Source organism: Myotis yumanensis, unplaced genomic scaffold, assembly GCF_028538775.1.
Source record: "Myotis yumanensis isolate MYYU_CA2020_CCGP unplaced genomic scaffold, mMyoYum1.0.hap1 SCAF_1, whole genome shotgun sequence".
Lineage (NCBI taxonomy): Eukaryota > Metazoa > Chordata > Mammalia > Chiroptera > Vespertilionidae > Myotis > Myotis yumanensis.
The window spans coordinates 37,012,196-37,036,793 of record NW_027223752.1 but is presented as its reverse complement, the minus strand read 5'-3'; the positions used below and the strand labels follow the sequence as shown (position 1 = coordinate 37,036,793).

The 24,598-nt window shown below is 45.3% G+C and overlaps 1 protein-coding gene across 2 annotated transcripts in view; it reads left to right on the top strand.

Moving 5' to 3' along the window:
• Positions 1-372: 372 nt before the first annotated feature.
• FNTB (farnesyltransferase, CAAX box, subunit beta) overlaps positions 373-24,598 on the top strand; it is a 61,274-nt gene continuing 37,048 nt past the window's right edge. The window contains exons 1-3 of one of the 2 annotated variants that reach the window (XM_070418365.1): positions 373-577; positions 18,317-18,381; positions 22,938-23,010. In XM_070418365.1, coding sequence (XP_070274466.1) covers positions 434-577; positions 18,317-18,381; positions 22,938-23,010 — 282 coding nt within the window. In that variant the 5' untranslated portion in view covers positions 373-433. Of the gene's footprint in view, positions 578-17,586; positions 18,382-22,937; positions 23,011-24,598 lie in introns of those variants that run through there. The other variant, XM_070418356.1, reaches the window with a different exon arrangement.

Below are 24,598 nucleotides of genomic sequence, written 5' to 3'. Positions count from 1 at the left end.
AGGCACTCAGGAGAGCTGTCAGAAATGCTTTCAAAGTTACAACCACTGGGTTCTTGGACATTCGAGACTATTAACCTCTGCCGTTTACGATGAACAATTAAGTGATGTTGAATGAAGTGTGTGTGTATTTTTTTGCATGACGAACCAAGGCATTTTACACCATTTCTCTAAAGGGAAATTCAGATATTATACAGTCTTCCTTCCTTGAGCTCCAGGAAGCTGAGCCTCTTGCAGCAGCAACTCTGACCAATGGGGGGCGGCAGCATCTCAGTAACTCACTCCCTGAAGACTTGTAGGTAGGAGGAGAAAGACTCGCGGCCAAAACCTTTTTGACTCCATCCGCTCTCCGTAGCGCCTTAACCCGCTCGAGTTTCAATGCGCGCTGTTGTTGGACGAAGCTGAGTCCTATACACCGCCCGCTGCTCTCCTGATCATGGCTTCTCCGAGTTCCTTCACCTACTACAGCCCTCCATCTTCCTCCCCTGTCTGGTCAGAGCCGCTGTACAGTCTGAGGCCCGAGCACGCGAGGGAGCGGTTGCAGGACGACTCGGTGGAAACAGTCACGTCCATAGAACAGGTGAGATGACAGGACTAGGCGAGGCGCCCGCGCGGGGGCTTCTGGGAGTGGGAGTCCCATCCGCTGGGCCCCCCGTGTGCGGAACTTATCGCGGAACTACAATTCCCAGAGTGCAGCGCGGAGCCTCCCTTCTGGGGAGCTCCGGGCGCCAGGGCTTGGTCTGGGGAGTGGAGCGTTTGTGGGTTGGGGTCGTTGTCAGGATTGGGCTTGGAGGAAAGCACAGTCCCTGGGTCCCCTCTGCCTTAGGAAGCGGAGAGAATCATGTTCTGTGCTTGGAGGTCAGAAGCAGCCCGGGCGGGTCAGACAGCCCACTCCATTCCGCCGGGACTTGTGGAGGTTCTGGGATGGATAGTGCAATCTCCCCACCCTACTTGTACTTTGGGGACAAAGTGAAAGAGAAACCGCCAGGCGGAGGTCATGTCATGTCACGATCTGTTTATTTCTGCCTCCAGTGCCAGGCTTGGGGCCTGCCTCGCGGGTGGGCACTGTAGTCATTCAATCATTTGAGCACCAGCAGTGTGTTGGACACAATGTTAAACGCTGGAAATACAAAGAAATAAAACAGCGCCCGACCATGAGCATGTCACAGCCTGCTTGGGGAAGACAGACAGGAAACCAGTATAGTTTGGAAAGTGTTTACAGTAAAAGTATACATTTTAACTACTTGCCATCCATTCACTGAGTCCTGGAAGTAGGATGGGACCTATCGCTTTGAAAGTGTTTTAGGAATGAGTAGTGAGCGGTAGTTTTGTTTTTCTTTTCTTTCCCCAACTGTTCCCAAGTAGTTGTGAAAATGTTTACCCATCTGTCACTAGGAGAAGTGGTCAGGATGATTCTTTGCAGCACTTACAAATAAGCGTCAGGCTGCTTACTAAAATAGGTCTCGTGGAAACCGCAGTCTCTAGGCTTAACCTTGGAGGGACCTGCTTTGACTTTCATATTTGAAGTTGGAAGCCCCCATTAAGGCAAAATTAGTAGTGATAGTTATCATATTATGTATTATGGCTATAAATACAATTATAAGTTAATAAGAAAAACAAAGGCTTGACTACACAATTATACACATAGTAGCAGAGAGAATATTATAACTGGAGATTTATGCTTCATGGATTTTAGGGTAGAAAAGGAAACCCTTATCTTTTGACTTTAGGTCCACCAGTGTGTCCTTTTCAGAACTCTTTTGCAAAAGATGGCAAAGACCTCTCCCATCAATGAAAAACCTATAGCGTCTTTGCAGTTTTTATAAGTGATGAATTTTTTTTTTTGAGTTGAGATCAAGCCTTTTTCTTTGTATCTGACCTAAGACTTTTGGGTTACCTTTTATGTAGTTAACTGAATTGACCCAGCACACAAGGCTATGAGTAGAATGCTAATAGAGAAAAGGGAATAGAAATTGGTCTGTATATTTGAGGTCAGAACAGAGACTTCCATGGTTAGAGAGGTAAGTCAAAAAAGGAACATTTATCAGGAGCCTTACTGATCTGCTCTTTTTCTTTTTCTATACTTTTTTTTCTTCTTCTTCAGTAGAGTGCCACTGCTTAGTCCCTAAGGGAAACACCAGTGCCTATATTCTAACTACCTAGGCATAAATGAGTGATGCAAAAATAGATGCAACAAGGGTCTGGTCTGCAAAAGGGCAGGCCAAGGCCTGGGCCAGGAGTGGAAACCGAGTTCCGATACAGAACATAGGTTTTACAGGGTGTCTTTCAAATGTAGGCCCAACTGTGAGGTAGATGGAAAAGAAATATTTTGTTTCCTTTCTATGTCATATTCCAGCTCACATTTTAAAAGTCTCAGATAAAGAGTTCCAGATAGTGGGGAGATAATACAGTATCTCATTTTCATGGCTGCCTCAGTGTTTTCATAATCATCATAATGTCCATTCATTGCATCCCAGCACTGTGCTTAAGGCTCTCCACACATTGTATCATTCAATCCTTACACATTTTACAGATGAGAAAACTGAGGCTTAGAGGAATACTAGGTTGGTAGATTAATAATGATATATTAATAAATACCAACCTTGCTAGGAGGAGTTGTTTACAGAATATACTACTTCTATTCTTTTGGTTCTGACTGAACCATTTATTCATAGGGATTTACTCAATTTTGCGCCATTGCCAATAAAAACAAATGCTTAAAAAAAAAAAAAACAAACAAAAACCAAATGCTTGTCACCTGCTTTCTATCTGATTATCAGGAGACTTTATTTGTTAAAGAACAATTTGATAATAGGAGTTAAACCTGTAAATCGTGGAAAGAGCCCTTAGTTATGAGTCCTTCTGTTTTATTTATTCATTTTAATTTAGTCAACAAGTACTTGAGTGCCTTCTATGTGTCAGGCACTGTTCTAGGCACTGGACATAAGACAGTGAACAAAAGGGGCCAAGTTGATGGCGTTATGAAACTTTTGTTCTAGGCCAGGAGGCAATCAATTAAAAAAGGGGAAACTGTTTACCTACCTACTTACCTACCTACCTACCTACCTACCTATCATCTATCATTTATTAGGCATGTGAGAGAGGAAAATAAAGCAGGGTAAGGGAAACAGAGTATGCCAGGAATGGATAGGGTGGAAGCAGGGATGGGTTTTAGATAAGATGGCAAGAGAAAGCCTCTGATACGACATTTTGGCTGAAACCTGAAGTAAGTGAGGGCACAAGCTACGGGGGTATCTGGGTATTAGCTTCTGTTTACTTCCCCAGATTCTCCCCCCCCGCTTTCCGCACCCTCTCCCTCTGCTCTGTAGATGTGCCCAGGAGGTGGGCCTGCATTGGCAGGCTCCCTTGCCTTATGGCTTCTGGTTGTATTGGGCCATGCGGAGCATGGGTAGGGGATGACAGAGAGGGAGAAGAATGAGATCAGCATATTTATTCCCTTCCTACAGGACAGCATGAGCTGTATCTCTAGACTTAAGGTCACATCTCCTATCAGGTGCCTTCTCCACGCAGCTCTCTGTGTCCATCTCCTTCTCTTCACACCTGGCCTAGGAGGGGATCAAGCACCCCCGTGTCGCCAGCCCCCAGGCACTGCGCTCTCCTCTGTGGTTTCCCTACACCTGCCCGTGCCTTTGTAACTCCTTCCTTTATAAATTCTCCTCAAAGCACCCACTTTGAATGTGCCATCTGTTCCTACCAGACTGATCCGTGATGGGAGGGTTTTGACACACTCTGACTAGCATTTCATCAGGCTCGTGCAGGCCACTGTTGAGAAATAGATTGTGAGGCGGAGAGGGTGCCGGGAAACTAGTTAGGAGGCTATTGCAACACTGCAGGTGATGGATGATGGCTGCTTAACTTGGGGCTGTGGTAGTGGCGCAGTGGTAGTAGAGTGTCTTAGGTCAGGTCCTGGGTATTTTTTGAAGGTGTCCACCTTGACATGTGTTTTACTGATGGATTTGATGCTTGGAGCACCTTTTATAACTCCAGAAAGCAAGGCAGGGTTGTGTTGTTAGTGGTTGCCTTCCTTTTTGTGCCACCTGCAGTCACCCCATTGCAAACACTCTGCGATTCAGGTCAGTAGGTTAAACTGGTACAGTCTCAGCGGTAGCAGGCTTCCAGAAGCAGCTGTGTGCTGAAGGTACTACTCCTGTTTTTTTTTTTTTTCTCTCGTAGTTTGCCTTTGAACAGAGGCAAAAGCATCCTCCACCTGAAATGGCATGATGTCATTAGACAACCTTCAGTGACATGACAATGAACTCTGAGGGGACTCTAGAAGAATTCTTAGTTTTAGTCCCTGCCCTCAGAATTCTTTTCTCTGAGAGGGGGGGAAAATATGCCTGAAGCAATCACAGAATAGCTTATAAACTGCATTGCATGAGGATTTCCGGGGGTGGAAGCTAATCTGTTGTGGGCTGAGACCATCAGGACAACTTCCTTTCCTGGGACTGGGCTGGTTGTAAAGGATGGGGTTAGGGGTGGGAGAGCCCTTCCAGTGGAAGGAGCCCGTGTGAAGGAAGACTCACCAGGAATGAATGGAGGGTGAAGTGGGCTGTGGGAGGAAATAGGTCAGGCTGGGTGGGGCTGATGGAGGTGGGGCCGGATGGAGGGCCAGGCTGAAGAGCTGGCTTGAAGTGAGGGGCATTGCACCACTGCAGTTCCTGAAGGAAGAACACGGGGATCCAGAAATGAATCCTGAACTCCTGCTGTTGACTTGTTTCAAGTTAGAGTCTCCAAAAGATTATTGAATGGGGGTGGGACAAACCACTAAATACGATCAAACTTACCAGTTTTTGTGTGCATCTAATAGAAGAGAAGAGAGCTCTGCTTGGTTAAGTAGTTAGTAGGCTAGCTCTGTGAGTCAATTTTATTAAATTCAGCATATACCATATTGCCCACAGTAAGGCAATTTCAAACATCAAAATTTCCCCCATTTTCCCTATTAAAAAGTCCCCCAAAGTGTGTTTTGGTCAAGTTGAAAAAACATGTACTTTTAGGTATGTAGACAAACAAATCAAATGCCTACTTAAAGTAAAATTTTCTTTTTTTTTGGCAGGGGAGGGGTGGGAGCAAAATTTACATTTTAAATTTAAGTACTGTTATGCCCAGATTTCAAGATTCCCAAGAAACCACATCAGGGAGCCAGCCAATCCGATGCAAAAGCATAAGAATCTGTATTTCAAGCTAGCTTGAGCTCCCCATACACCAGACTCGCCGACACAATGGCAGGCCAAGTGGCTGAGAGAGAGAACCCCGCCTAGAGACCAGTTATATGGGGGGGGGGGGTTGGAGTAAGGGGAGGAGAAAGAACTGTGCTCTGCCGATTGGCCAGGCGCAAGTCGATGTCTTGTTCCTGGGTGTGGCTAGCAGAGTCTTAGACTTCCGGGAAGAAGCTCCTTGCCAAACACGTGGCCAAGGTAAGATGGAGGACGTAGCCCTTACCCTGGGGCAAGGTGGAGGGCCTAGCCTTTACCCTGGGGCAAGGTGGAGGGCCTAGCCCTCGCCCTTTCAAGTACATATACCTATAATCACATATACTCTATAAAATCACACTAATTTAGAAATATCTTTTGTCCTCCTCCTCTTGTTCATAAGATATTTTTCTTCAAACTCCTCACATCCATATTTGACCTTAGTGTTTTTATCATTACTGGAGCCACATTTGGATTAGCTAATATGTTTGTCCAGATCACACTTTCAGTTTTTTTGAGATTCGTCCCTTGTGAGTATGGGTAAGATATTGTCATTGACTATTTTATTACAAGTTACAATTGGAATTTTCTTACAATGTGTCCAGTCTGTGTATACCTGTGGTCGCCACAACTTAACCATGCTATTACTTTTTAAAATAATGAAAATCTTGAAAATCTTACAATGGCAACTTGCATGTGGAAGTGTGAGTTCATAGCCCAGGAATAACTACTAAATCTGTGTTTAATTTGTCTTCTTTTGCGGATATCATCAGTTTAGCTCTATAAGTAGTCAAAGCCAGACCTTATTTTAGGCTGATGTGTCAACCCCAATGGTACTTTGTATTTAAGATAAAGAATTGAAAGAACTCACTACAGCAAGAGTTACTTTGTAAAGATTGCTTATAAACTGACTTGTTTTTTCTGACAGATATTTTTTTTTTCTTTTTAAAAAATTTATTGTTGACATTATTACAGATGTCTCCCATACCTCCCCCCCTTTACCTCCAGTCAACCCCTCCCCAAGCCTCCCCCGTGTCCCCCCGTCCTCCACCCCCTGCCTCTGGCGAGATAATTTTTTTTTTTTTTTAAGGAAGAATCCTTGCCTTATATTCCACCTATTAATGGTTCTTTTACCGAATCTTCAGAATTAGCATGAGTCTCAGGCAGTAAATCTGCTTTCTGGAAGGGTCCTCCTCTGGGAGAGAGGCGGGGATGTCGGGAAGTGATGTTCCATGATGTGAAGTTGGTGCATCATGAGATTGCTTTAGGTAGAATCTGTGAAAGAGAAAGGCACCAAATGCATTAGTTGGTATTTATGACTCACCTATGAATGAAAATTATTCTGTGGTTCTATTGATTGGATTTCTAGAAAGTTCCATGAGGTATCTTTTAAACAGGGCTGTCCATCATTGAAAAGCACAAACTAATAAACATTAGTTTCTATCATGTGTATAGATGATATGTACACATACTGATATGTAATGTGTACATATCAGAGGCCTGTGCCCTCTTGAAGTCTGGGAGCCCTTGGGGGATGTCCGACTGCCGGTGGGGAGTGGGCCTAAGCCAGCAGTCGGACATTCTTAGTGCTGCTGTGGAGGTGGGAGAGGCTTCCACCACTGCCGCTGCGCTCGCCAGCCATGAGCCTGGCTTCTGGCTGAGCGGCGCTCCCCCTGTGGGAGTGCACTGACCACCAGGGAGCCGCTCCTGCATTGAGCATCTGCCCCCTAGTGGTCAGTGTGCATCACAGCAACCGGTCATTCTGCCATTTGGTCGATTTGCATATTAGCCTTTTATTATATAGGATAGTAGACCAGGAAAAAATCTTTTCTTCTACCAATTTCAGGTTCTCCAGCTGGGGCCCTGTAAATTAGATTAGCAAAAGAAGGTTAACCAGAAATTTAACATATGCATTACCTAAGAACATATGTTGGCACCCATCCATGAGCAACCCAAAGGCATGGTTAGAACTTGGGATTTTATACTATTTTAGGGTAAAACAAAAGAAAAGGGCTTGGGGCTTCTAGGTAGGGGTGATAAGTTATGAGAAGGGAACAGGAAAAGTCTGGTAAACAGAGTTTAGTGAGGTTTATTATGCAGATTTAAATCGAGTCTTCTCCATTGATTTGTTCTCTACTTCCTGGTATGAAGAGGGAGCTGTTACAATATTTCCTTTACAAAAGGAAAATGCATGCCCTGTTTTTAGAGCTTTCTTGCATCTCTTGGTTATTGTGGCCATCTAGAATAATAAAAGGGTAATATGCTAATTAGACCGGATGTCTTCCGGACGTCATTCTGGACGTTTTTCCTGACAAAGCCAGGGCCGGAGGGAAGCCAGTCGGGTCCCGGGTGCCGGAGGGAAGCCAGTGCCAGCAGCCGGGGGAAGGAAGGCCTACTCTTGCATGAATTTTCGTGCATTGGGCCTCTAATTACCTCATAATAGTCCATATGCCAAAGAGGTCTGTTGTGGAAAGGCATATTCTAGTAGCCCTCCAAATGTAGAATCTGACATTAGCAAACTTAAAAACGTTCTGTTCACCTAGCCGGTGTCCTGTTAAAAGCAGGGGTAAGCTTCCAACAAGCGGGTAGACTGGAACTCTGAACCATTGTGTTCTCTCTTTGCCATGTGCTAGTGACCTGTTGCCTCGTAACTGGAGAAAATGAGAGCTGTACTATTAGTATTATCTGTTATATTATACATTCAATAGGTTTAGGAGGACTGGCCTGGGAACCTGTTAGGTATAACATTGTTTTGATGGGAAAACAAGGTCTAAATAACTGACTTACCAATGAACTTTCAGAACACAGTTTCTTTGTGTGTTGGGGCCTGCCAATCTATGTAGGATGTGGGGAAGATTGGGTGATAAGGCATCACAAAGTAAAGCACTTTCTAATCTTTTTTAAAAAAATTTTTAACTCTTTGTTGTTGAAAATATTACATATGTCCTCTTTCTTCCCCCATTGATCCGTCTAGCCTGTCCCCACCCCCTGCCCCAGGCCTTCACCACCCTGTTGTCTGTGTCCATGGGTTATACATACATACAGGTGTGTGTGTGTGTGTGTGTGTGTGTGTGTGTATACACATTTTTTGGTTGAACATTTCCCACCCATCCACCCTCCTTTGCCTTCCCTGTGAGGTTCCGCAGTCTGTTTAATCTTTTATTTTAAAAAGAAATTTATAGTTAACAAAAAATACAAATACCTATAACCTAAAATTAGCAGTTGTTAGGGTGTTTTTGTTTGTTTGCTTCTGGTTACTTGTTTGAAGGAAAACAATCATAAATATAGCTAGTCTCCTTTAACTCCTTTCCAGTTCAGTTTGCCCCTCACCCTCTGTAGAAGCAATATCTATCCTGAGTTAAGTGTATATACTTTTACTTTTTCATTTTAAATCCTTATACACATCCATAAGCTCTGTATTTATGTGCTGTTTTTAGAAATTTGCTTAAATTGTCACACTGTCATTTTGCCTTTTTCTATTTAATGTTTTTCATCTTTATCCAAATTGATGTTTGTACATCTAGTTCATCCTATTCAGGTACTTATTAGGCTTTACGCCGCCGCAAGGAAAAACCGTGAGTCTAATCAGAGACCAGATTAAACAGGCTTTATCGGAGAGGGGAGCTGGAGAAGCCGCGCCACACTGGAGCAGGGGCAAGTTTTTATGCTGGCAGAAATTGGTGGCAGTGGGGGTTTTCCAGGGTCAGGTGAAACCTGCGGTCTGTCCTGCGGTTTTGGCCATTTCCAGGAGCCGTTTGTCCGGCAGGGACTTTCCACCGGGGTGGGGCAGTTTCTGGACCTCAGTGTGGTGAGGTCAGTTTCTCACCGGCCCAAGAGAGGGAGGGGGTCTTTTCGCCCCCGGGGCAGGGTGCCAGCGAATACCGGACAGTACTGATAAAGGTAACTTTAAGGAAAAGATAAAATCATAACTTCTACAGGTAAAAATGAATGTCTTAAAATTTTTATTTTACTCATATATGAGGGAACCACACAGAGGTTATGACCAGTTCAAAGAAAAAGTCAAAAGGCAAATTTATGTGGACTAAAGAAACTGACTTGCAAATAGTACAAAACTGTTTTCTCCACAGTGGCTTTTGGGAGGACATTCAGGTTGCATCTAAGTTTTACAGGTATTTACAGGACTGCAGTGAGCGTCTTTACATAGACCGTCTTGTGCACATATGTGAGTGTTTCTCCAGGCATATCTCTACCTGAGAGGTCGAATGGCTGTGTTGCAGGGTCAGTGCCCTCCCAGAGTTACTGCCTGCTACCATATTGCCGTCCAGAGTGCTAGCAATGTTCCAAATAGCTTCTCCTGGGCTCTTGTTTGTCTTTAAGCTTGCTTATGTTTATGTTCTTATTTGTCTTTTTTCTTATAGTTTGGGCTTTTTGAAGAAATCTTTTTCTATCTTAAGAATATAAAGATATTCTCATATGCTTGTTTAGTGATTTGACTCAAGTTTTCATGTTCAGGTTTAATCATCCTGGAATTTATTTTTTAGGGTATGAAGTAGGAAGGTAATTTTTCTACCAACAACACTTACTTAATAGTCCATGTTTTTCAGTTTCAGTCATTCTGCCGGTGGGTGTGAAGTGGATGAAAGGGGCCACAGGCTAACCTGACAAGTTCGGGGAAGGCCTGCATGGCCGTCTTACAAACTCTAAGACTTGAAGTAACCACAAGGATGGTCTGAAATTAAAACTTTAACTAAAAGCAGTTATGGTAGGTAGTCAGTCCTAGGCAGGTATCTTCCCTGACAAGGTCAATTTTTACCCTAACTCAGTGGTTGGCAAACCGTGGCTCGCGAGCCACATGCGGCTCTTTGGCCCCTTGAGTGTGGCTCTTCCACAAAATACCACGTGCAGGCGCACACGTACAGTGCGATTGAAACTTCGTGGCCCATGCGCAGAAGTCGGTTTTTGGCCTGGGCGAGTCTATTTTGAAGAAGTGGCATTAGAAGAAGTGGGGGGTGTCGGTCCGTCAGGCGCAGGTGGGCTTCGGGATACACAGCGTGGGGGAGGCGCCAAATATCAACAATGTACCTACCTATATAGGTTAAGTTTAAAAAATTTGGCTCTCAAAAGAAATTTCAATCGTTGTACTGTTGATATTTGGCTCTGTTGACTAATGAGTTTGCCGACCACTGCCCTAATTGAACCTATTGTCTTTTTGCATCTAAGATAACATATCCTTGAAATGTCAGGGTCAGTTGTAACTTCCCTTTTTCCCGGACCCCTCAGGGCACAACCAAATGCCCTGGTGCCAGGACAGAGACCACAAATTCCTTCATTGTTATTGTTATCATGTTAATTGTTGACTGTTAACTATCCTGTCCCACCTAAGTGAAAGAAGTATGAGTCTATCATTTCACTTTTTTTTTTTTTTTTTACAGAGAGGAAGGGAGAGAGATAGAGCGTTAGAAACATCCATGAGAGAGAAACATCGATCAGCTGCCTCCTGCACACTCCCCACTGGGGATGTGCCCGCAACCAAGGTACATGCCCTTGACCGGAATCGAACCTGGGACCCTTGAGTCCAAAAGCTGATGCTCTATCCACTGAGCCAAACCGGTTAGGGCTATCATTTCACTTTTTATCCAACCCCAGAGGTTCCCCCCACCTCACCACTTTGCTTTCTCCCGCCTCTCTAATCTTACATCAATGCATTTCATGTAACTCATCTACGTCTCCTCCTTTGATTGTAATGTATGAAGTAGGTGAAAAACCGCCAATCTCCGGAGCATTATCCCAATCCTTTGAGATTCTGCTTCCCAGCAATTGTTGACAGTTTGGCTCAAATAAACTCACAAAAATTCTTTACAGGTTTGAATGTTTTTACGTTGACACATTCAGAGGCACCTGACTAATGTTTGGTCAAGGCGAGACTCTGTCAGGGTCTCATTGTAGAATATTTACTTTTTAAATTGCCAGGAACATTCTAACTGGTTTTGTCACCAGACAGAGACCAGGACTGAGGTGGGTTCTTGACTTCATGCAGGAAAGACTTTATGGTATGAGTCCAGGTGATTTTGAGAGTATGTTTATTAAAGCTGAGACAGTGAAACAAAGGAAGGTCTTAAGATAGAAGAGGCAAGGTCATAGCAACAGGAGGAGCCTAGGCGAGGCTGCCTCGCCCTTTAGAAAGAAAGTCACGGAAGCAGAAGAGGTGAGCCAGCTGGGCTGTGTGTTCTCAGGAAACAAGTTACAGAGGCAAAAGGAGGACCCTTGGAGACAGGTTCAGGGGGTTAGCTGCCCCTGCCCACTGCTTCCCTGGCTGCAAGTCTCGTTGGTACTCTTAGAGGTTAGGAGAAAGAAAGCAAGATACACACCTGAGAGAAGAAGGGAGGGCTAGCCCCTAGGTTGCCTAATGAAGAGTGAGCACTGGATCCTTTGTCTTAAAGGTTTTTATCTGTTTTCTAAAGATGGGAATTTTAGGGGAGGTCTCAATCAGAATATTCATCAGCTTTCAGGTGTGTCTTTTGATATGCTGATGAATGGAAATGAGGGATCAGGGTCATTCTCTGGTCAGTTTCACCTTCAAAGAATGTCACAGGAAAGGTGTGCCACACCAGCATGGCCAAGGGTGAACCTGAGGAGGCAGTGAAGGATTGAAGAAAAGACAGACAAGATAATACAGCTGGGGCTCGGTGGATCTCCTGTGCCTGGATGAGGACACAAAAGACCCAGCCTGTAAGCTGATGCTTTATTTTATAGTCTGATTAAAACAAGGGTAGGTTAACCAGTATATAAATGATCTTGTTTTGGCAACACTTGCTGCACCTCCCACAGCCCATTAGCTACTTAGGAAGGAATTAGGGAGGGCTACAAGGTCAGGCTTAACTATGCTAGGAGAGCTCTGCCCTCCAGGCTGGGACTTATTTGTGGCCCTGCCACAGGTCAGCCCGAGGCTTGACCCCAGAGCCGCTCCCTATAGCAAGGGACCAAGGGAGGTCTGCCCCTGCAGTGTCTGGAAAGTGTAAGCCATTTGCTCCTAAGTGTCCTTTGTTAGGGATGATAAGATCTTACAGTTTGTTAGCTGCCTACTAATCACTCAGCCTTATTTAGCTATCTGTCTCAGTTTCCACTTGTCAAAGAATTCTCCCAGCATCTTACTAACCTGCTACAGTTTAAGCATTTACTTGTCTACAATATATATAAAAATGCATCGAATATGTGTATGCAAATGTATTTGACTTTTCAAAAATCATTCTTATACCTGGATAAAGTAGTCATGGTGGCATCTGGGTATTGAGTGTTTTGTTTTGATTCTTAATAATTTCCTCCAACTTTTTATTATTAAAGTTTTTCAAATATACAGAAAAATTGGCAGCATCTGCTGACTCTTCACTAACCTCCTTCCATATAAAATGTCAAAAAACAAATTTTAAAAGAAGATAAAATCATGATTCATATAAAATGAACACATGCCAAAGATTTTATTTAACTCATGGTACTAGTAAGATACTGCAACTAGTTTAGAAAAGAACTCCAAGTACCACACATTTACAGTCAGATAGGGAATGCGGAAATGAATTTACAAATGGATGCAAAGCTGCTTAATAGCTGTAGGGTGATAATTAATTACATTTTACCAGATACAATTTGCATTTCTACAAGTTAGCTCCTACCTCTATAGAGTTGTGAAGTAGCCTAGTCAAGGACAAAGGTAGTGATAATGCAATGGATCATCTAGCCAGGACACAATTTTTCAGTGTGTGTGTGTGTGTGTGTGTGTGTGTGTGTGTGTGTACACGTGTATGTATATGTAGATGACTAATGTTTTTCTGAATCTTTGAAAGTAAAATGAAGACATTATGACATTTCACCCCTAACTAATAAAGCCTGCATCTCCTAAGAATGGCCTTCTTCTGCATAAGGACAATAACATCATACCTAAGAAAATAAAAAAGAATTCTATATCATCTAATATTCAGTTTATTGTAACATTTCCCCAATTGTCCCAAGACACTTTTTATCTGTGTGTGTGTGTGTGTGTGTGTGTGTGTGTGTGTGTTGAACCAAAGTTTCCTTATTTCAGGCTCTTTAAAATTTTTGAAGAGCTAATCCCTTGGGATTAAATCTTCTGGTGGCTATGCTGGGGGCCTTTTTTGTAACATTGCCTGTATCACTGTTTCTGAAACTGATCAGATGCCTTAGGCTGTCCTCCTCCTTCTCCCCAGAGAGCCATATCACGTTCATTAACATGGTCATGAACTGTGCCTTGTACCCCTGGGAAAGGAGACTATAGGCCCTTTGCTGTTTATGCAGAAGGAAAGTGTCTGTTGTTCAGGGCTGTTAGCCAGCCTTTGGGTGGTACCCAGTTGGTCACTGCCTTTGCCTGTGAGGGTTCTCATGCAGACAGGAGAAATGAGCTGGAATAGAATAGTCCACTCCTTAGGGATGGAATGGAAGCATGGAAATTTGAGTGGACATGCTTTAGCATCCCTGTATTGAAGCTGCTTTTTGTTTTTTGAGTTTGGATTTGAGAGCTGTACAGTGTTTAGAGTTCTTTACGATTTAGCCTTGGTTTTTTTTTTTGTTGTTGTTGTTTTTAAATAGTTACCCCTCAGTTCTCCTTAAGTGAGGATTTTGATAAAATTTTAAAAGGGATTTAATTATAGATCTTGCTTATAGATGTTATGCAGTTGTTAGGACTATTTCCTTTAATTCTGTCCCAAAGGCTAAATTTCTAAACTTACTAAAAAGTGTTGAAGGTCCCCAAAGCCACCCGTAGGTTTGGTGATTCAATATAAAGATTCGGAGAACTCAGCATATAGTCATACTGAAGGTTATGATTTATTACAGCAAAACGCTGCAAAGCAAAATCAGCAGAGGGAAAGCCTCCTGGGGTGAAGCCTGGAAAAAACAAGGCATCAGCTTCCAAAGTCCTCTCCCACTGGAGTCACGCAGGACGGGCGTAGTCCCTCCAGCATTGAGCTGCGAACTGGAACAACGCACCTAAGTGTTGTCTGCCAGGGAGACTTGTTAGGGACCCAGTGGTCCCCGTTTTACTGGGGGTTGGTCACTTAGGTGCCCTCTGCCTAGTGCTTCTCAAGAGGAAAGTAGCTGCTCAGCATACACCACGTTGTTTATGCCGTTTAGGCGCAGGGAGCCACTCCTTTCAGGTTTGGAAATGGTGGGAAGTCTCCTGGAATCCCGGTTCCCACACATCAGCAAGGTCAGCCTTTCAGACAGGCCTTTGTAAGCATCACAGTCTCAGGCCTGTCATGCTAAGTCTTTTATATTCAACTGATTTTTTTCTTTACCTTCTGCGATGCAAAGCAAAACATTTAAAAATGCTCGCATCTTCTCAGTAACAAAGTTATTCAGATTTTATATGACACTGGCCGGCTACACGGGGAGAGGTGTAGACAAAAAAAACAAAAAAAAAGGATGTTGAATGTTTTGGTGATTACTTTAATTTTTTTCCCCCCGATGAGTACTCTTTTTTTTAAGCTTTACCTGAATACATGCCTAGAGAGAGGGAGAGAGAGTAAGAATGAGAGAGAGAGAGAGAGAGAGAGAGAGAGAGAGAGAGGGAAACATCGATCAGTTGCCTTCCTTATGCTCCCCAACTGAGGATCAAACCCAAAACTCAGGTATGTGTTCTGATTGGAAATTGAACCATTGAACCAACACTCAACCAACTGAGTTACTCTGGCCAAGCAGTACTTTTTAATTTCTATATTAATCCTGTACTATTTGTCAAAAAACAAAACGAAACAATTCAGGCTTATTGCTAAATATTATTTTTAAAGTTATAATCTAAAAACCATACTGTGTGTTCTTAGGTGATCCTTTCTATTAACAAATATATCAGTTTCTAAAAAAATACATAGAATGGGAGCAAATTTTTGCAAATCATGTATCCAATAAGGGATTTGTATTAGAATTTATAAGGTACTATACAACTCAGTAATAAAAGACAAATATCCCAATTTTAAAGATGAACAAAGTATCTGAATAGACATTTCTCCAAAGAAGATATACATATTCAATATCATTAGCCATCAGGAAAATGTAATCAAACTCTTGTTCAAAGGCAAATCAATTTACTTTTCTATAACCAGCGTGTCACACCCACTAGGAGGGCTGTAATCACAGACACAGCCAATAGCAAGCCTTGGTGAGGATGTGCAGAAGTTGGAACCCTCATGCCCTGCTGGTGGGAATATGGCGCGGCTGCTTTGGAAAATAGTCTGACAGTTCCTCAAAGAGTTAAATGGAGTTGCCATATGATCTAGCAATTCCACTTCCAGGTATATACCCAAGAGAAATGAAAACATCTGTTCATCGAAAATACTTGTACAAGCATGTTTACAGTAGTATTATTTATCATAGCCCAAAAGTAGAAACACCCAAATGCCTATCAGCTGATGAATGGATAAACAAAATGTGATAAATTCATATAATGGGATACTGCTCAGCAATGAAAAGCATTGAAGGACTGGCGCACGCTGCAACATGGATAAAGTTTGAAACCATTATGCTAGAAAGAAGCCAGTCCTAAAGGACCATATATTGTGTGGTTCCATTTAAATGAAATATCCAGTATAGGCAAATCTATAGATAGAAAGTAGAATAGTGGTTGACAGGAGCTGGGAGGATGGAGGATTGTGGGTGACTGCTAAGTGGCGCAGGGACTCTTTTTGGGATAGTGGAAATGTTCTAAAATTGATTGGGGTGATGGATGCACCACTCTGAAAATACTAAAAGCTATTGTATTGTACACTTTAGATGGGTGAAGTGAATAGTGTGTGGATTATCTCTCTCTTTCTCTCTCTCTATATATATAATTAGGGTATATATATATATATATATATATAGAGAGAGAGAGAGAGAGAGAGAGAGAGAGAGAAATATGCTAATTAACCAGGACACCGTAAATGGGTTGACCAGACAGGAGGAGATTGCGTGCACGTAGCATCAGGGGCGGGGCGGCAGGGACCTCCACACGCCTGCGCTGGGGGAGGGCCTGAGCAGCAGCAGATGAGGCTGCTTCAAGGGCCGGAGAGCGAGGCAGGGCCGGACTGACGACTCAAGGGTGGGCGGTGCCACACGATTTTGAATCCCGCGCTGGGCTCCTAGTGTCTTAATAAAGCTATTAGAAAAATATACTGGTGCTTAAGAGAAAAGTAATGTGAGTTCTTATTGGTCCATTATTATGAAAAGCTGGCCTGTAATACTCAGATGTTTATTAGAATTCATAACTTAGATCCTCAGACGTGAGTCAGTTACTAACTGCGTTGGAATAGCGCTTGTTCATTCTGAAGAATGTGATTAAGAAATGGGATTAGGAATATCCTAAGAGAAATGACCCTGGTCTGGGAATATGTCAAGCATTTTCCACTTTTCTGTATGACATACGCTGTGTTCCTGTCAGGTATCTTGGTTTAGAAACGAACCTCCATTTTCCTCATCTAGTACGTGACTGCTGAGTGGGAACTGAAGGTGGGATTTTTCAATGAGGAATTCTTGGCTGGAAGCTTTCCTCCTAGGGCGTCTCAGTGTCAAAATGCTAAGGAGATGGGCTCACCCATTAGCCTTTGACTATTAAGTCATATGGATTTGAATCGGCTAGTGTTTGGATAAAGGAAGTATGTTTTCTTCCCACTTGCTTTTGTTTCATTCGGGGTTCATCAATGCACTTTGCTGTAACCAGGCGAATCTGCATTTAATGATCTCACTGACAGGTGTTCTTGTACTGCATATTTTTTTCTATCCATTTCAGCTTACAGGTAAGGAAGGCACGGCTGAGAAATGCAGTCTGTGTTCCATATTGGCTGGTGCTTTGTGTTAGTCCCACGTGAGTGTCTGGAGTGGAAAAAGAAGGATGAGGATCTGGGACAGCGCTCTTATTCCTCCTGAGGCAGGTTCTCACAGTGACCTCAGTCTGGTTTTGAAGGATTGCACATTCTTAGCCAGATCATCCCTCAAAGTCTTGTTCAAAGGCAAATACCAAAGCATATCCTAAAACCACATATAAATGAATCTTCGATGGGCTGTCATTTTCGATGGCTCATGTCACGGTTCCCCTTATCATCACCAATCATTCCTGCATACCTGTCAAAGAGACGCGGAGCTCTGGCTCAGTGGGTGTTTCAGAAATAAAGAATACAGTTAGACAAATTCCCCAGGAAGGACATTATTATGTATCTTGAAATCTCAACGAGGACGTGCCTCACCACAAAGAGCAGGGATCCCGATGAAGGTGAAGCCCTGCATCCTGGTAACCGCCCCTCCCGCGTCGCTGTGCCCTCTCTTACAGAAGTGGCACTGTGACCGCACCGTGGTTGGTCCTCAGAGGACCAGGGGATCTGGTTTCTTTTGTGACCTGACTCTCTGAGAGCCTTCGTTTTAGTCCTGCGTGTGACGTGGAATCAACGAACAGATATGTTATTTCTTTGGTGTTTCTATGATTGATGTTTATAAATCCTTTAGGGCCGTGGTCGGCAAACTGTGGCTCGAGAGCCACATGCGGCTCTTTGGCCCCTTGAGTGTGGCTCTTCCTAAGCCTTAGGAGTACCCTAATTAAGTTAATAACAGTGTACCTACCTATATAGTTTAAGTTTAAAAAATTTGGCTCTCAAAAGAAATTTCAGTCGTTGTACTGTTGATATTTGGCTCTGTTGACTAATGAGTTTGCCGACCACTGCTTTGGGGATTTTAATATTGTTCAGTATGTATTTAAATCTGTATTTAAACAATAAGAAGTTATGAATCTTGGCAGGAATTAATTGTGTATTGGAGAATGACCAGTAAAATGAACACTTCGTAGAGTGGGCGAGAGTAAATCCTTCAAGCAAAATGTATCTGTTTCCTCTGCTCCCTGGGTAACGGCTGCCAGGGAGCCACACTGCCATTCGTTTGGATGTTATGGATTAGTTTACGGAGAAGTCGATGGTGGCGCCAGCATGGTACAGGGAGGGCATTCGGTTTCTCACCTGCCATCCTGCAGCGCCCCTGAACGCAGGCTTATAGTACCAGGAAGAACCAAACCACGCCGAGCCCCTCCAGCCAGTGGGCACGTGTGGCAACAGGAAGAAAAGCTGATGGAGGTCTCACCTGTATTTATTTTCTCTCTCTCCCACCTCCTGCCTCCTTCCCAGGCAAAAGTAGAAGAAAAGATCCAAGAGGTCTTCAGCACTTACAAGTTCAACCACCTTATTCCAAGGTAAGCCTGGTCAGGAGTTTGAGGGGTTTGGGGAGACACTGCCTCCTGGGGGAGCCTTTCTTCTTTCCTCCTTCAGCTCCTCTACCCTCGGGGATGTGTCTGCTGAGACATGTTTCTTGACCTTGCGGCCACTGGCATTTGCTTATCACCCCAACTCCCCAATGGGCTCTTGGCTCTTCTCATCCATTGTAGCCGTCCTGGCCATACCCAGCCTGCTCAGCCTGGGCCAGCGTGTATCGTGAGCTATTTCAGCAATTCGGGTCTCACTCAGTTCCTTCACAGCTCTACTGTACTTTCCTGCTCTTTCCATCTAACCAGCCCTAACCATAGCATCCCCATCGCTGCTTCTACTAAAGGGTCCCAGCAAGATTTCCAAGAAAACGAAATCATGTGACAGTGCCTCCACCGAGAATTATACTACCTTAGCTTCAGCTGGGCCTTCCTACTGCTTTCCAATCCTTTCATTCATCCCCTGTAGATTCCCTAACACACTCACCACAGTGGCCAATCCACTCTCCATGGTCTTGTGTCCTAATTCCTGAGGAAACTGAGGCCATCCCCATGAGTCTCCTCGGGTTCCCTCTCCCCACTCCAGAGTCCTGTATGGTGTTGGTCCTTTCTCATCATTTCTGTCCCCAAGAATGTAGAGTCCTTCCTTATTGCCAAGCTCACCTCTCCTGCTGATCTCTCTATCCCAACCCTCCTGCCTCCACTCCAGGGACCTTCCTTGATGGATTTTGTCTGGACTCTGGCATTTTCAGCATCTCCCTTTGCCCACCTCTCCTCCATGTGAACTTCTTTTCTTCACCTAGTGCTCCAGCAGGCCACTGCTCTTGTCTTCCTTTCCTCCCAGTCACCAAAGACACCTTTAGATTATGGGTTTGGTTTCCTGCCACTGGCTTGTAATCACCCAATCCATTCGGCATGCTGAGGCTAGCGCGATCTAGACCAGCGGTCGCCGACCGGTGGTCCTCGGACCACTGGTGGTCTGTGAGGTCTGAAAGGTTGGCGACCGCTGATCTAGACAGTGCACATCTGACCATGTCTTCCCTGTGCCTGAAATACTTCAACGATTCCCTTAAATGTCTTTTTTCTTTTTTTTGTAATAGTATTAATGAGATATAATTCATATAGCATACAGTTCTACCCATTTAAAGTGTACATTTCATTCATTTAAAGTGTACAGTTCAGTGGTTTTTTTAGTAGATTCACAGTTGTGCAGCCATCACCACAATTAATTTTAGAATATTTTTATCACCCCAGCAAGAAGCCCTCAGCCATCACTCTCCATTTCCTCCATTCTCCCCTCTTCTCCCCCAGCCCCTGGCAACCACTTAATTTACTTTCTGCCTCTATGGATTTGACTGTTCTAGACATTCCATTTAAACAGAATCATACAATCTATGGTCTCCTGCGACAGCTTCTTTCACTTAGCACAGTGTTTTCAAAGGTCATCCATGTTGTAGCACAGTGACTCCTATGTGCCCTTTGGTTTAAAATCAAGCTCCCAGTGCATTTATAAGTCCTGCCTGGTCTGCCACTGCTCCCTACCTTGTGCTTTGGCTCCAGCTAAACTCAACTCACTGGAATGTCCCCGGTGTTCCCTTCCTGAAACACCCTTTTACCTGGCTGATGCATGCCCTTTGGGACCTAACACTGTGTCCTTGGGGAAGCGTGTTCTGACCCTCGGTGCCGTCCCGCGTGCTGCAGAGCCCACCACCCGTCCTGATCAGAGTGTTGGTTGGACTGGGCTGTAATCACCATGGACTTGTCCATGTTCACCTCCGGACCGGAGCTCGAGGGAGCTGAGTCAGCGTCCTCCCCAGTGCCTCCCTCTCGGCCCCCAGAGAGTGGGTGCTGCACCTCCTTGAAAGAGAAATCGAGTCTGGCCTTCTCCTCTTCCTTGGGATCTGGAATCTACTCTCACTACCCCCTGAACTCTCTTGAAGGTCACCAGCCACTCTGGTTTGTGCTCTTTTCCTCAGTCTTGCTGCAGCATTTGCCACTGCTCAGTACCTCCTTGAAATTCCCTCCTCCCGAATCGCCTGTGACCCGGCATCTCCCCAGCTTATGTAACATTTTATTTTTCTCCTCTGGCTTCTTGTCCTCCAAGGACGGGCCTTCCCCAATTCTGCACGGAAACTTTCTCTCTGCTCTGCCCTCCCCTCCTGCAGCTTGACCTGTCTCCTGTGTGCAGATAAATGGTTCCCATGCTGCCACCTGGATCCTCTCTTGAGTGTCACATGTGTTTCCAACTGTGTGATTGACATCCTCACCTGCACTTTCAGTGCCTTAAAGCCCACCTGTCCGGAAGCCAGCTTATCCTGGGTCACTGTGCTCTTCCCAGCCCTCAGTACTCTAAGGACTCCTCACCTGGGTGACTCTTAACACTTGTTCAGTAAACAGCGGCTGACCTGAGTACCTGGAAAAGAGAACCGTTCATCTGTTTTCCCACTCATCTAACCCGCCTTCCCACCCCATCTCTCTCCACTTAGTGCTTTCATTGAGGCCATTTGTAAACATATTGAATACCGACTGCTGTCAGGTAGTTTTTCTAAAGCACCACTCAGGTCATATTTTCTCTCTCCATTCACAACCTGCAGGGCTTCCCTTTGCCTACTAAACTGGGTAGAAATTCCTCAGCTGGAACCCCAGACCGCTGAAAACGGGTCTGCTGCCTTTCAGCCATTTCTCTTTCATTCCCAATATTCAGGCCAAATCCCCCACTTACTCCTCTTGCACACTATACCCGGGCTGCACAATGCGCAGCCACTTAAACTTAATTAAAATTAAACAAAGTTTACAATTCAGTTGCTCAGTCACACTATTACAGTGGTTGGCAAACTCATTAGTCAACAGAGCCAAATATCAACAGTACAACGATTAAAATTTCTTTTGAGAGCCAAATTTTTTAAACTTAAACTATATAGGTAGGTACATTGTTATTAACGTAAATAGGATACTCCTAAGGCTTAGGAAGAGCCACACTCAAGGGGCCAAAAAGCTGCATGTGGCTCGCGAGCTGCAGTTTGCTGACCACGGCGCTAGTATATTTCAAGTGCCCGTTAACCACTTATGGCTGGTGGCTGGTGGTTGCCTCGCAGACAGCACAGATGGCATTCCTGTCATCACCGAACGTTCTTTGGGCAGTCCGTACCTTTTTTGTTTCTGTTCTTCTGGCTAAACCATCCTCCCACCACCTCCTCCCCTCTGGCCATCTCTACCTGTAAAAATCTCTCCCTCCACCTGGGCTGTCCACCTCAGCTTCCTCCTCCTCCACACAACCTTCCCTGACCATCCCTTTCAGAACAAGCTGCCCTCCCTTTAGATCCTGGGTCGGGTTTGGTCTGTTTCCTTTATGAAACCTACCCATTGTTCCCTCATATTGTAGCCACTCATGTCCTTATTTCATTTCTAGCACTGAAGGAAGACGTTTTAAAAACTCTTCACCCGAGGGCATTTTTTCCATTGATTTATTTTTAGAGAGAGGGGAAGGGAGGGTGGGAGAGAGAGAGACAGATTGATGTGAGACACATTGACTGGTTGCTTTCCCGCACTTGCCCCCCCTGGGGCCGGGGATTGAGTCTGCGACCGAAGTACGTGCCCTTTGGTCTGTGGGCCGATGCTCTCACCACTGAGCAACCCGCCAGGGCCCGAATGAAGACTTTCTGAGGTAAAGACGATGTTAGTGACCTTATTTAGTGCGTAGTGGAGTGGGAGTTCAACAAACAATTGTTGAATTGAATACCTAGAGAAGAGAATGGTTCTTCTTTTACTTCCGAAATCAGCAAGCACAGTGAATGTCTGGCCATGGCAGTTTCTCCCTTTTCTCTGTGGTCACACAGGCCTCCTCTGCGAGACCAGGCACACAGCGCAGCCCCCGTCCTTTGCCTGCCTGCGCAGGTGGCCATGGGCGGCACATTCCGTCTGAGAGCCAGTACTGCTGACACCAGGGCCGAGGAGAGCGGCTGGCTGCAGAAATGCAAGCGGCCCTCTGGCCGGGGCTGTGGGTCAGCACGTAGGAGGTGGAATTTCGGGGAGGGAATAATAGACAGATAACTGAGGGGCAGGCAGAGGGCAGACTGCAAACCTCAGAGAAGTGACCCCGGAAGAAATGACTGGAATGACGGAGGCTAAGGAGTCAGGGAAGTGGCGAGGCTCAGATTTAAATTGCTTACAGGACGGGGAGCACAGTTAGACCCTGGAGCAACTTTCTGGGTGGTTTGTCACTGCCTCGCTGTGTGTGCTCATTGCTGCTTTTCACTTAGCCGAGGTCACCTGCCAGGGAGAAGCGGATCGCACCCAAACCATTTGTCAGCATGGTTTCAGGCACGTTAGGGACAGCCAGATGCTGGGCTCTTTTCTCTGATGTACCTGCCCTCGGAGCTAAAGAAGTTGCTGGTTGTCCATTCATTGACTGGGGTGGGGATGTCCTGAAGCCGAGAGAGTGTGTGTGTGTGTGTGCACATGTGTGTGCACACATGTGCATGTGTGTTCTGCAGCGGGGTGGAAGCCTAAGATGCCAGAATAGGTTTACGAGCTCTTTGTCTTTCCAGGCTTGTGTTGCAGAGGGAGAAGCACTTCCATTACCTGAAAAGAGGCCTTCGACAGCTGACAGATGCCTATGAGGTAAATGCATTGATCAGGAGCATTTTCTATCAAATCATCAGCCAGATAGTGTTTCCTTTGTTCTATTTGAACATGAGAGACTTGTGAGCGTGACCTGTTGCGGGGTCACGCGTTGTACACCTGGCTCTGGCGGGAAGCAGGGACCCAGGAGCCCAGGCCCCCAGAGCTGGGACTCCCACTTCTGAAAGGGCAGAGCTGGCTCTTCCTGGCCTGTCCTCCCTCAGCTCGGGCAGCACCCAGATGGGGCTGCTTTCTTCCTCTGAGATCACGGCAGAAGGGGTCACGTGCTTTCTTGTAGACACCCCTTGACAGCTCGCTAAAAGGCAGTTGTTACCTGTTCATCCCTAACCCTCTGCCCTATAAGCTGATCTAATTCCTAAGCTGGCCAAAGGGTCAGTATGTAAATCCAGACAGTGCTACTGCCGTTCAGGGCTGTGAACATGCCGCTGTGAAAGTCATCTCCCTCAGCTCCCAGGGTCCCACTGAGGGCTGCCGGGAGGGGCCCTGGCGGTGGAGGAGCGGAAGGGTGTTGGAGTGGCAGGCAGAGGGTGAGTGTGAACAGGAGGGCTCTTCCCATCCCACATTTCACAGAGCAGCCCTGCTCTTAATTTGTTTTTTATTTTGGAGTTGTACATTTGATTATTTACTGCAGGGACTGACCAGCTCAAATGCCCATAGACCCAAGCAGATAGCATGACCAGGAGAAGTGGGCTGGGGAGACTGAAGCAAACCAGAAGCCCCACACTCTTACCCTGTTCCTGCCCATCCCTGCAGACCCAGGTTGCCAGAGCTCTCTCTCTTTTCCCTCCGAATGAAGCCAGAAATTCAGATTTTTGTGTGAATTTCCAAATGCTTAAATGTTGCAACCGATTCCAATTAAACAGACAAACAAGCAAACAAACACTACAGGGAGCAAGCAGAACACAGCCACAGGTGGATTTGGCCTTGGGTTCCCATTTTTTAATCCTTGACTCGAATCCTCCATGGTTAGGGTCCAGCCAGCCCTGATGCAGTTCACACCGAATCAGCTAACAGCTCATTGAACAGGGTGCTGAAAGCTGACCACGCATTATCTCACTACTCCTTACAACTACTCTGTGAGGGAGGTGAGTCTTTGTTTTTCACAGGTAAGGAATCAGGCATAGCAAGATGAAGTGATTTGTTCAAAGGCAAATCGCTAGTAAGCGGAGGAGCTGGGACTCACACACCCAGGCCGGCCAAATCCATAGCAACTTCTTCGAGCACCACACCAGGTGGCAAGCTAGTCCTTGCTCGTTTAGGAAGAGGGCAGCCTGGGCACATGGGAGGAGCCCTGGCTTGGGGGTCCAGACACCTGCTTCTTGTCTCATCTCTGCCATTCACTGTCTTTGTAATCTCAGAAAGGTTGTCTCTCTGGGCCTCATTGATATACTTTAAGTCTGTACCACAGTGGCAGGAATACTACCTGCCTGCCTGGCCTTGGGAGCTCAGTGCATGCTTATAGCTTGAATTAGGGGCGAGTTCTGTTCACTGGCACCTTGGGAAGCCTTGCCCAGCGCCCCCAGGCAGAGTAGAGTCCATCTCTCCCCCGTACACCCTCAGGACTGTC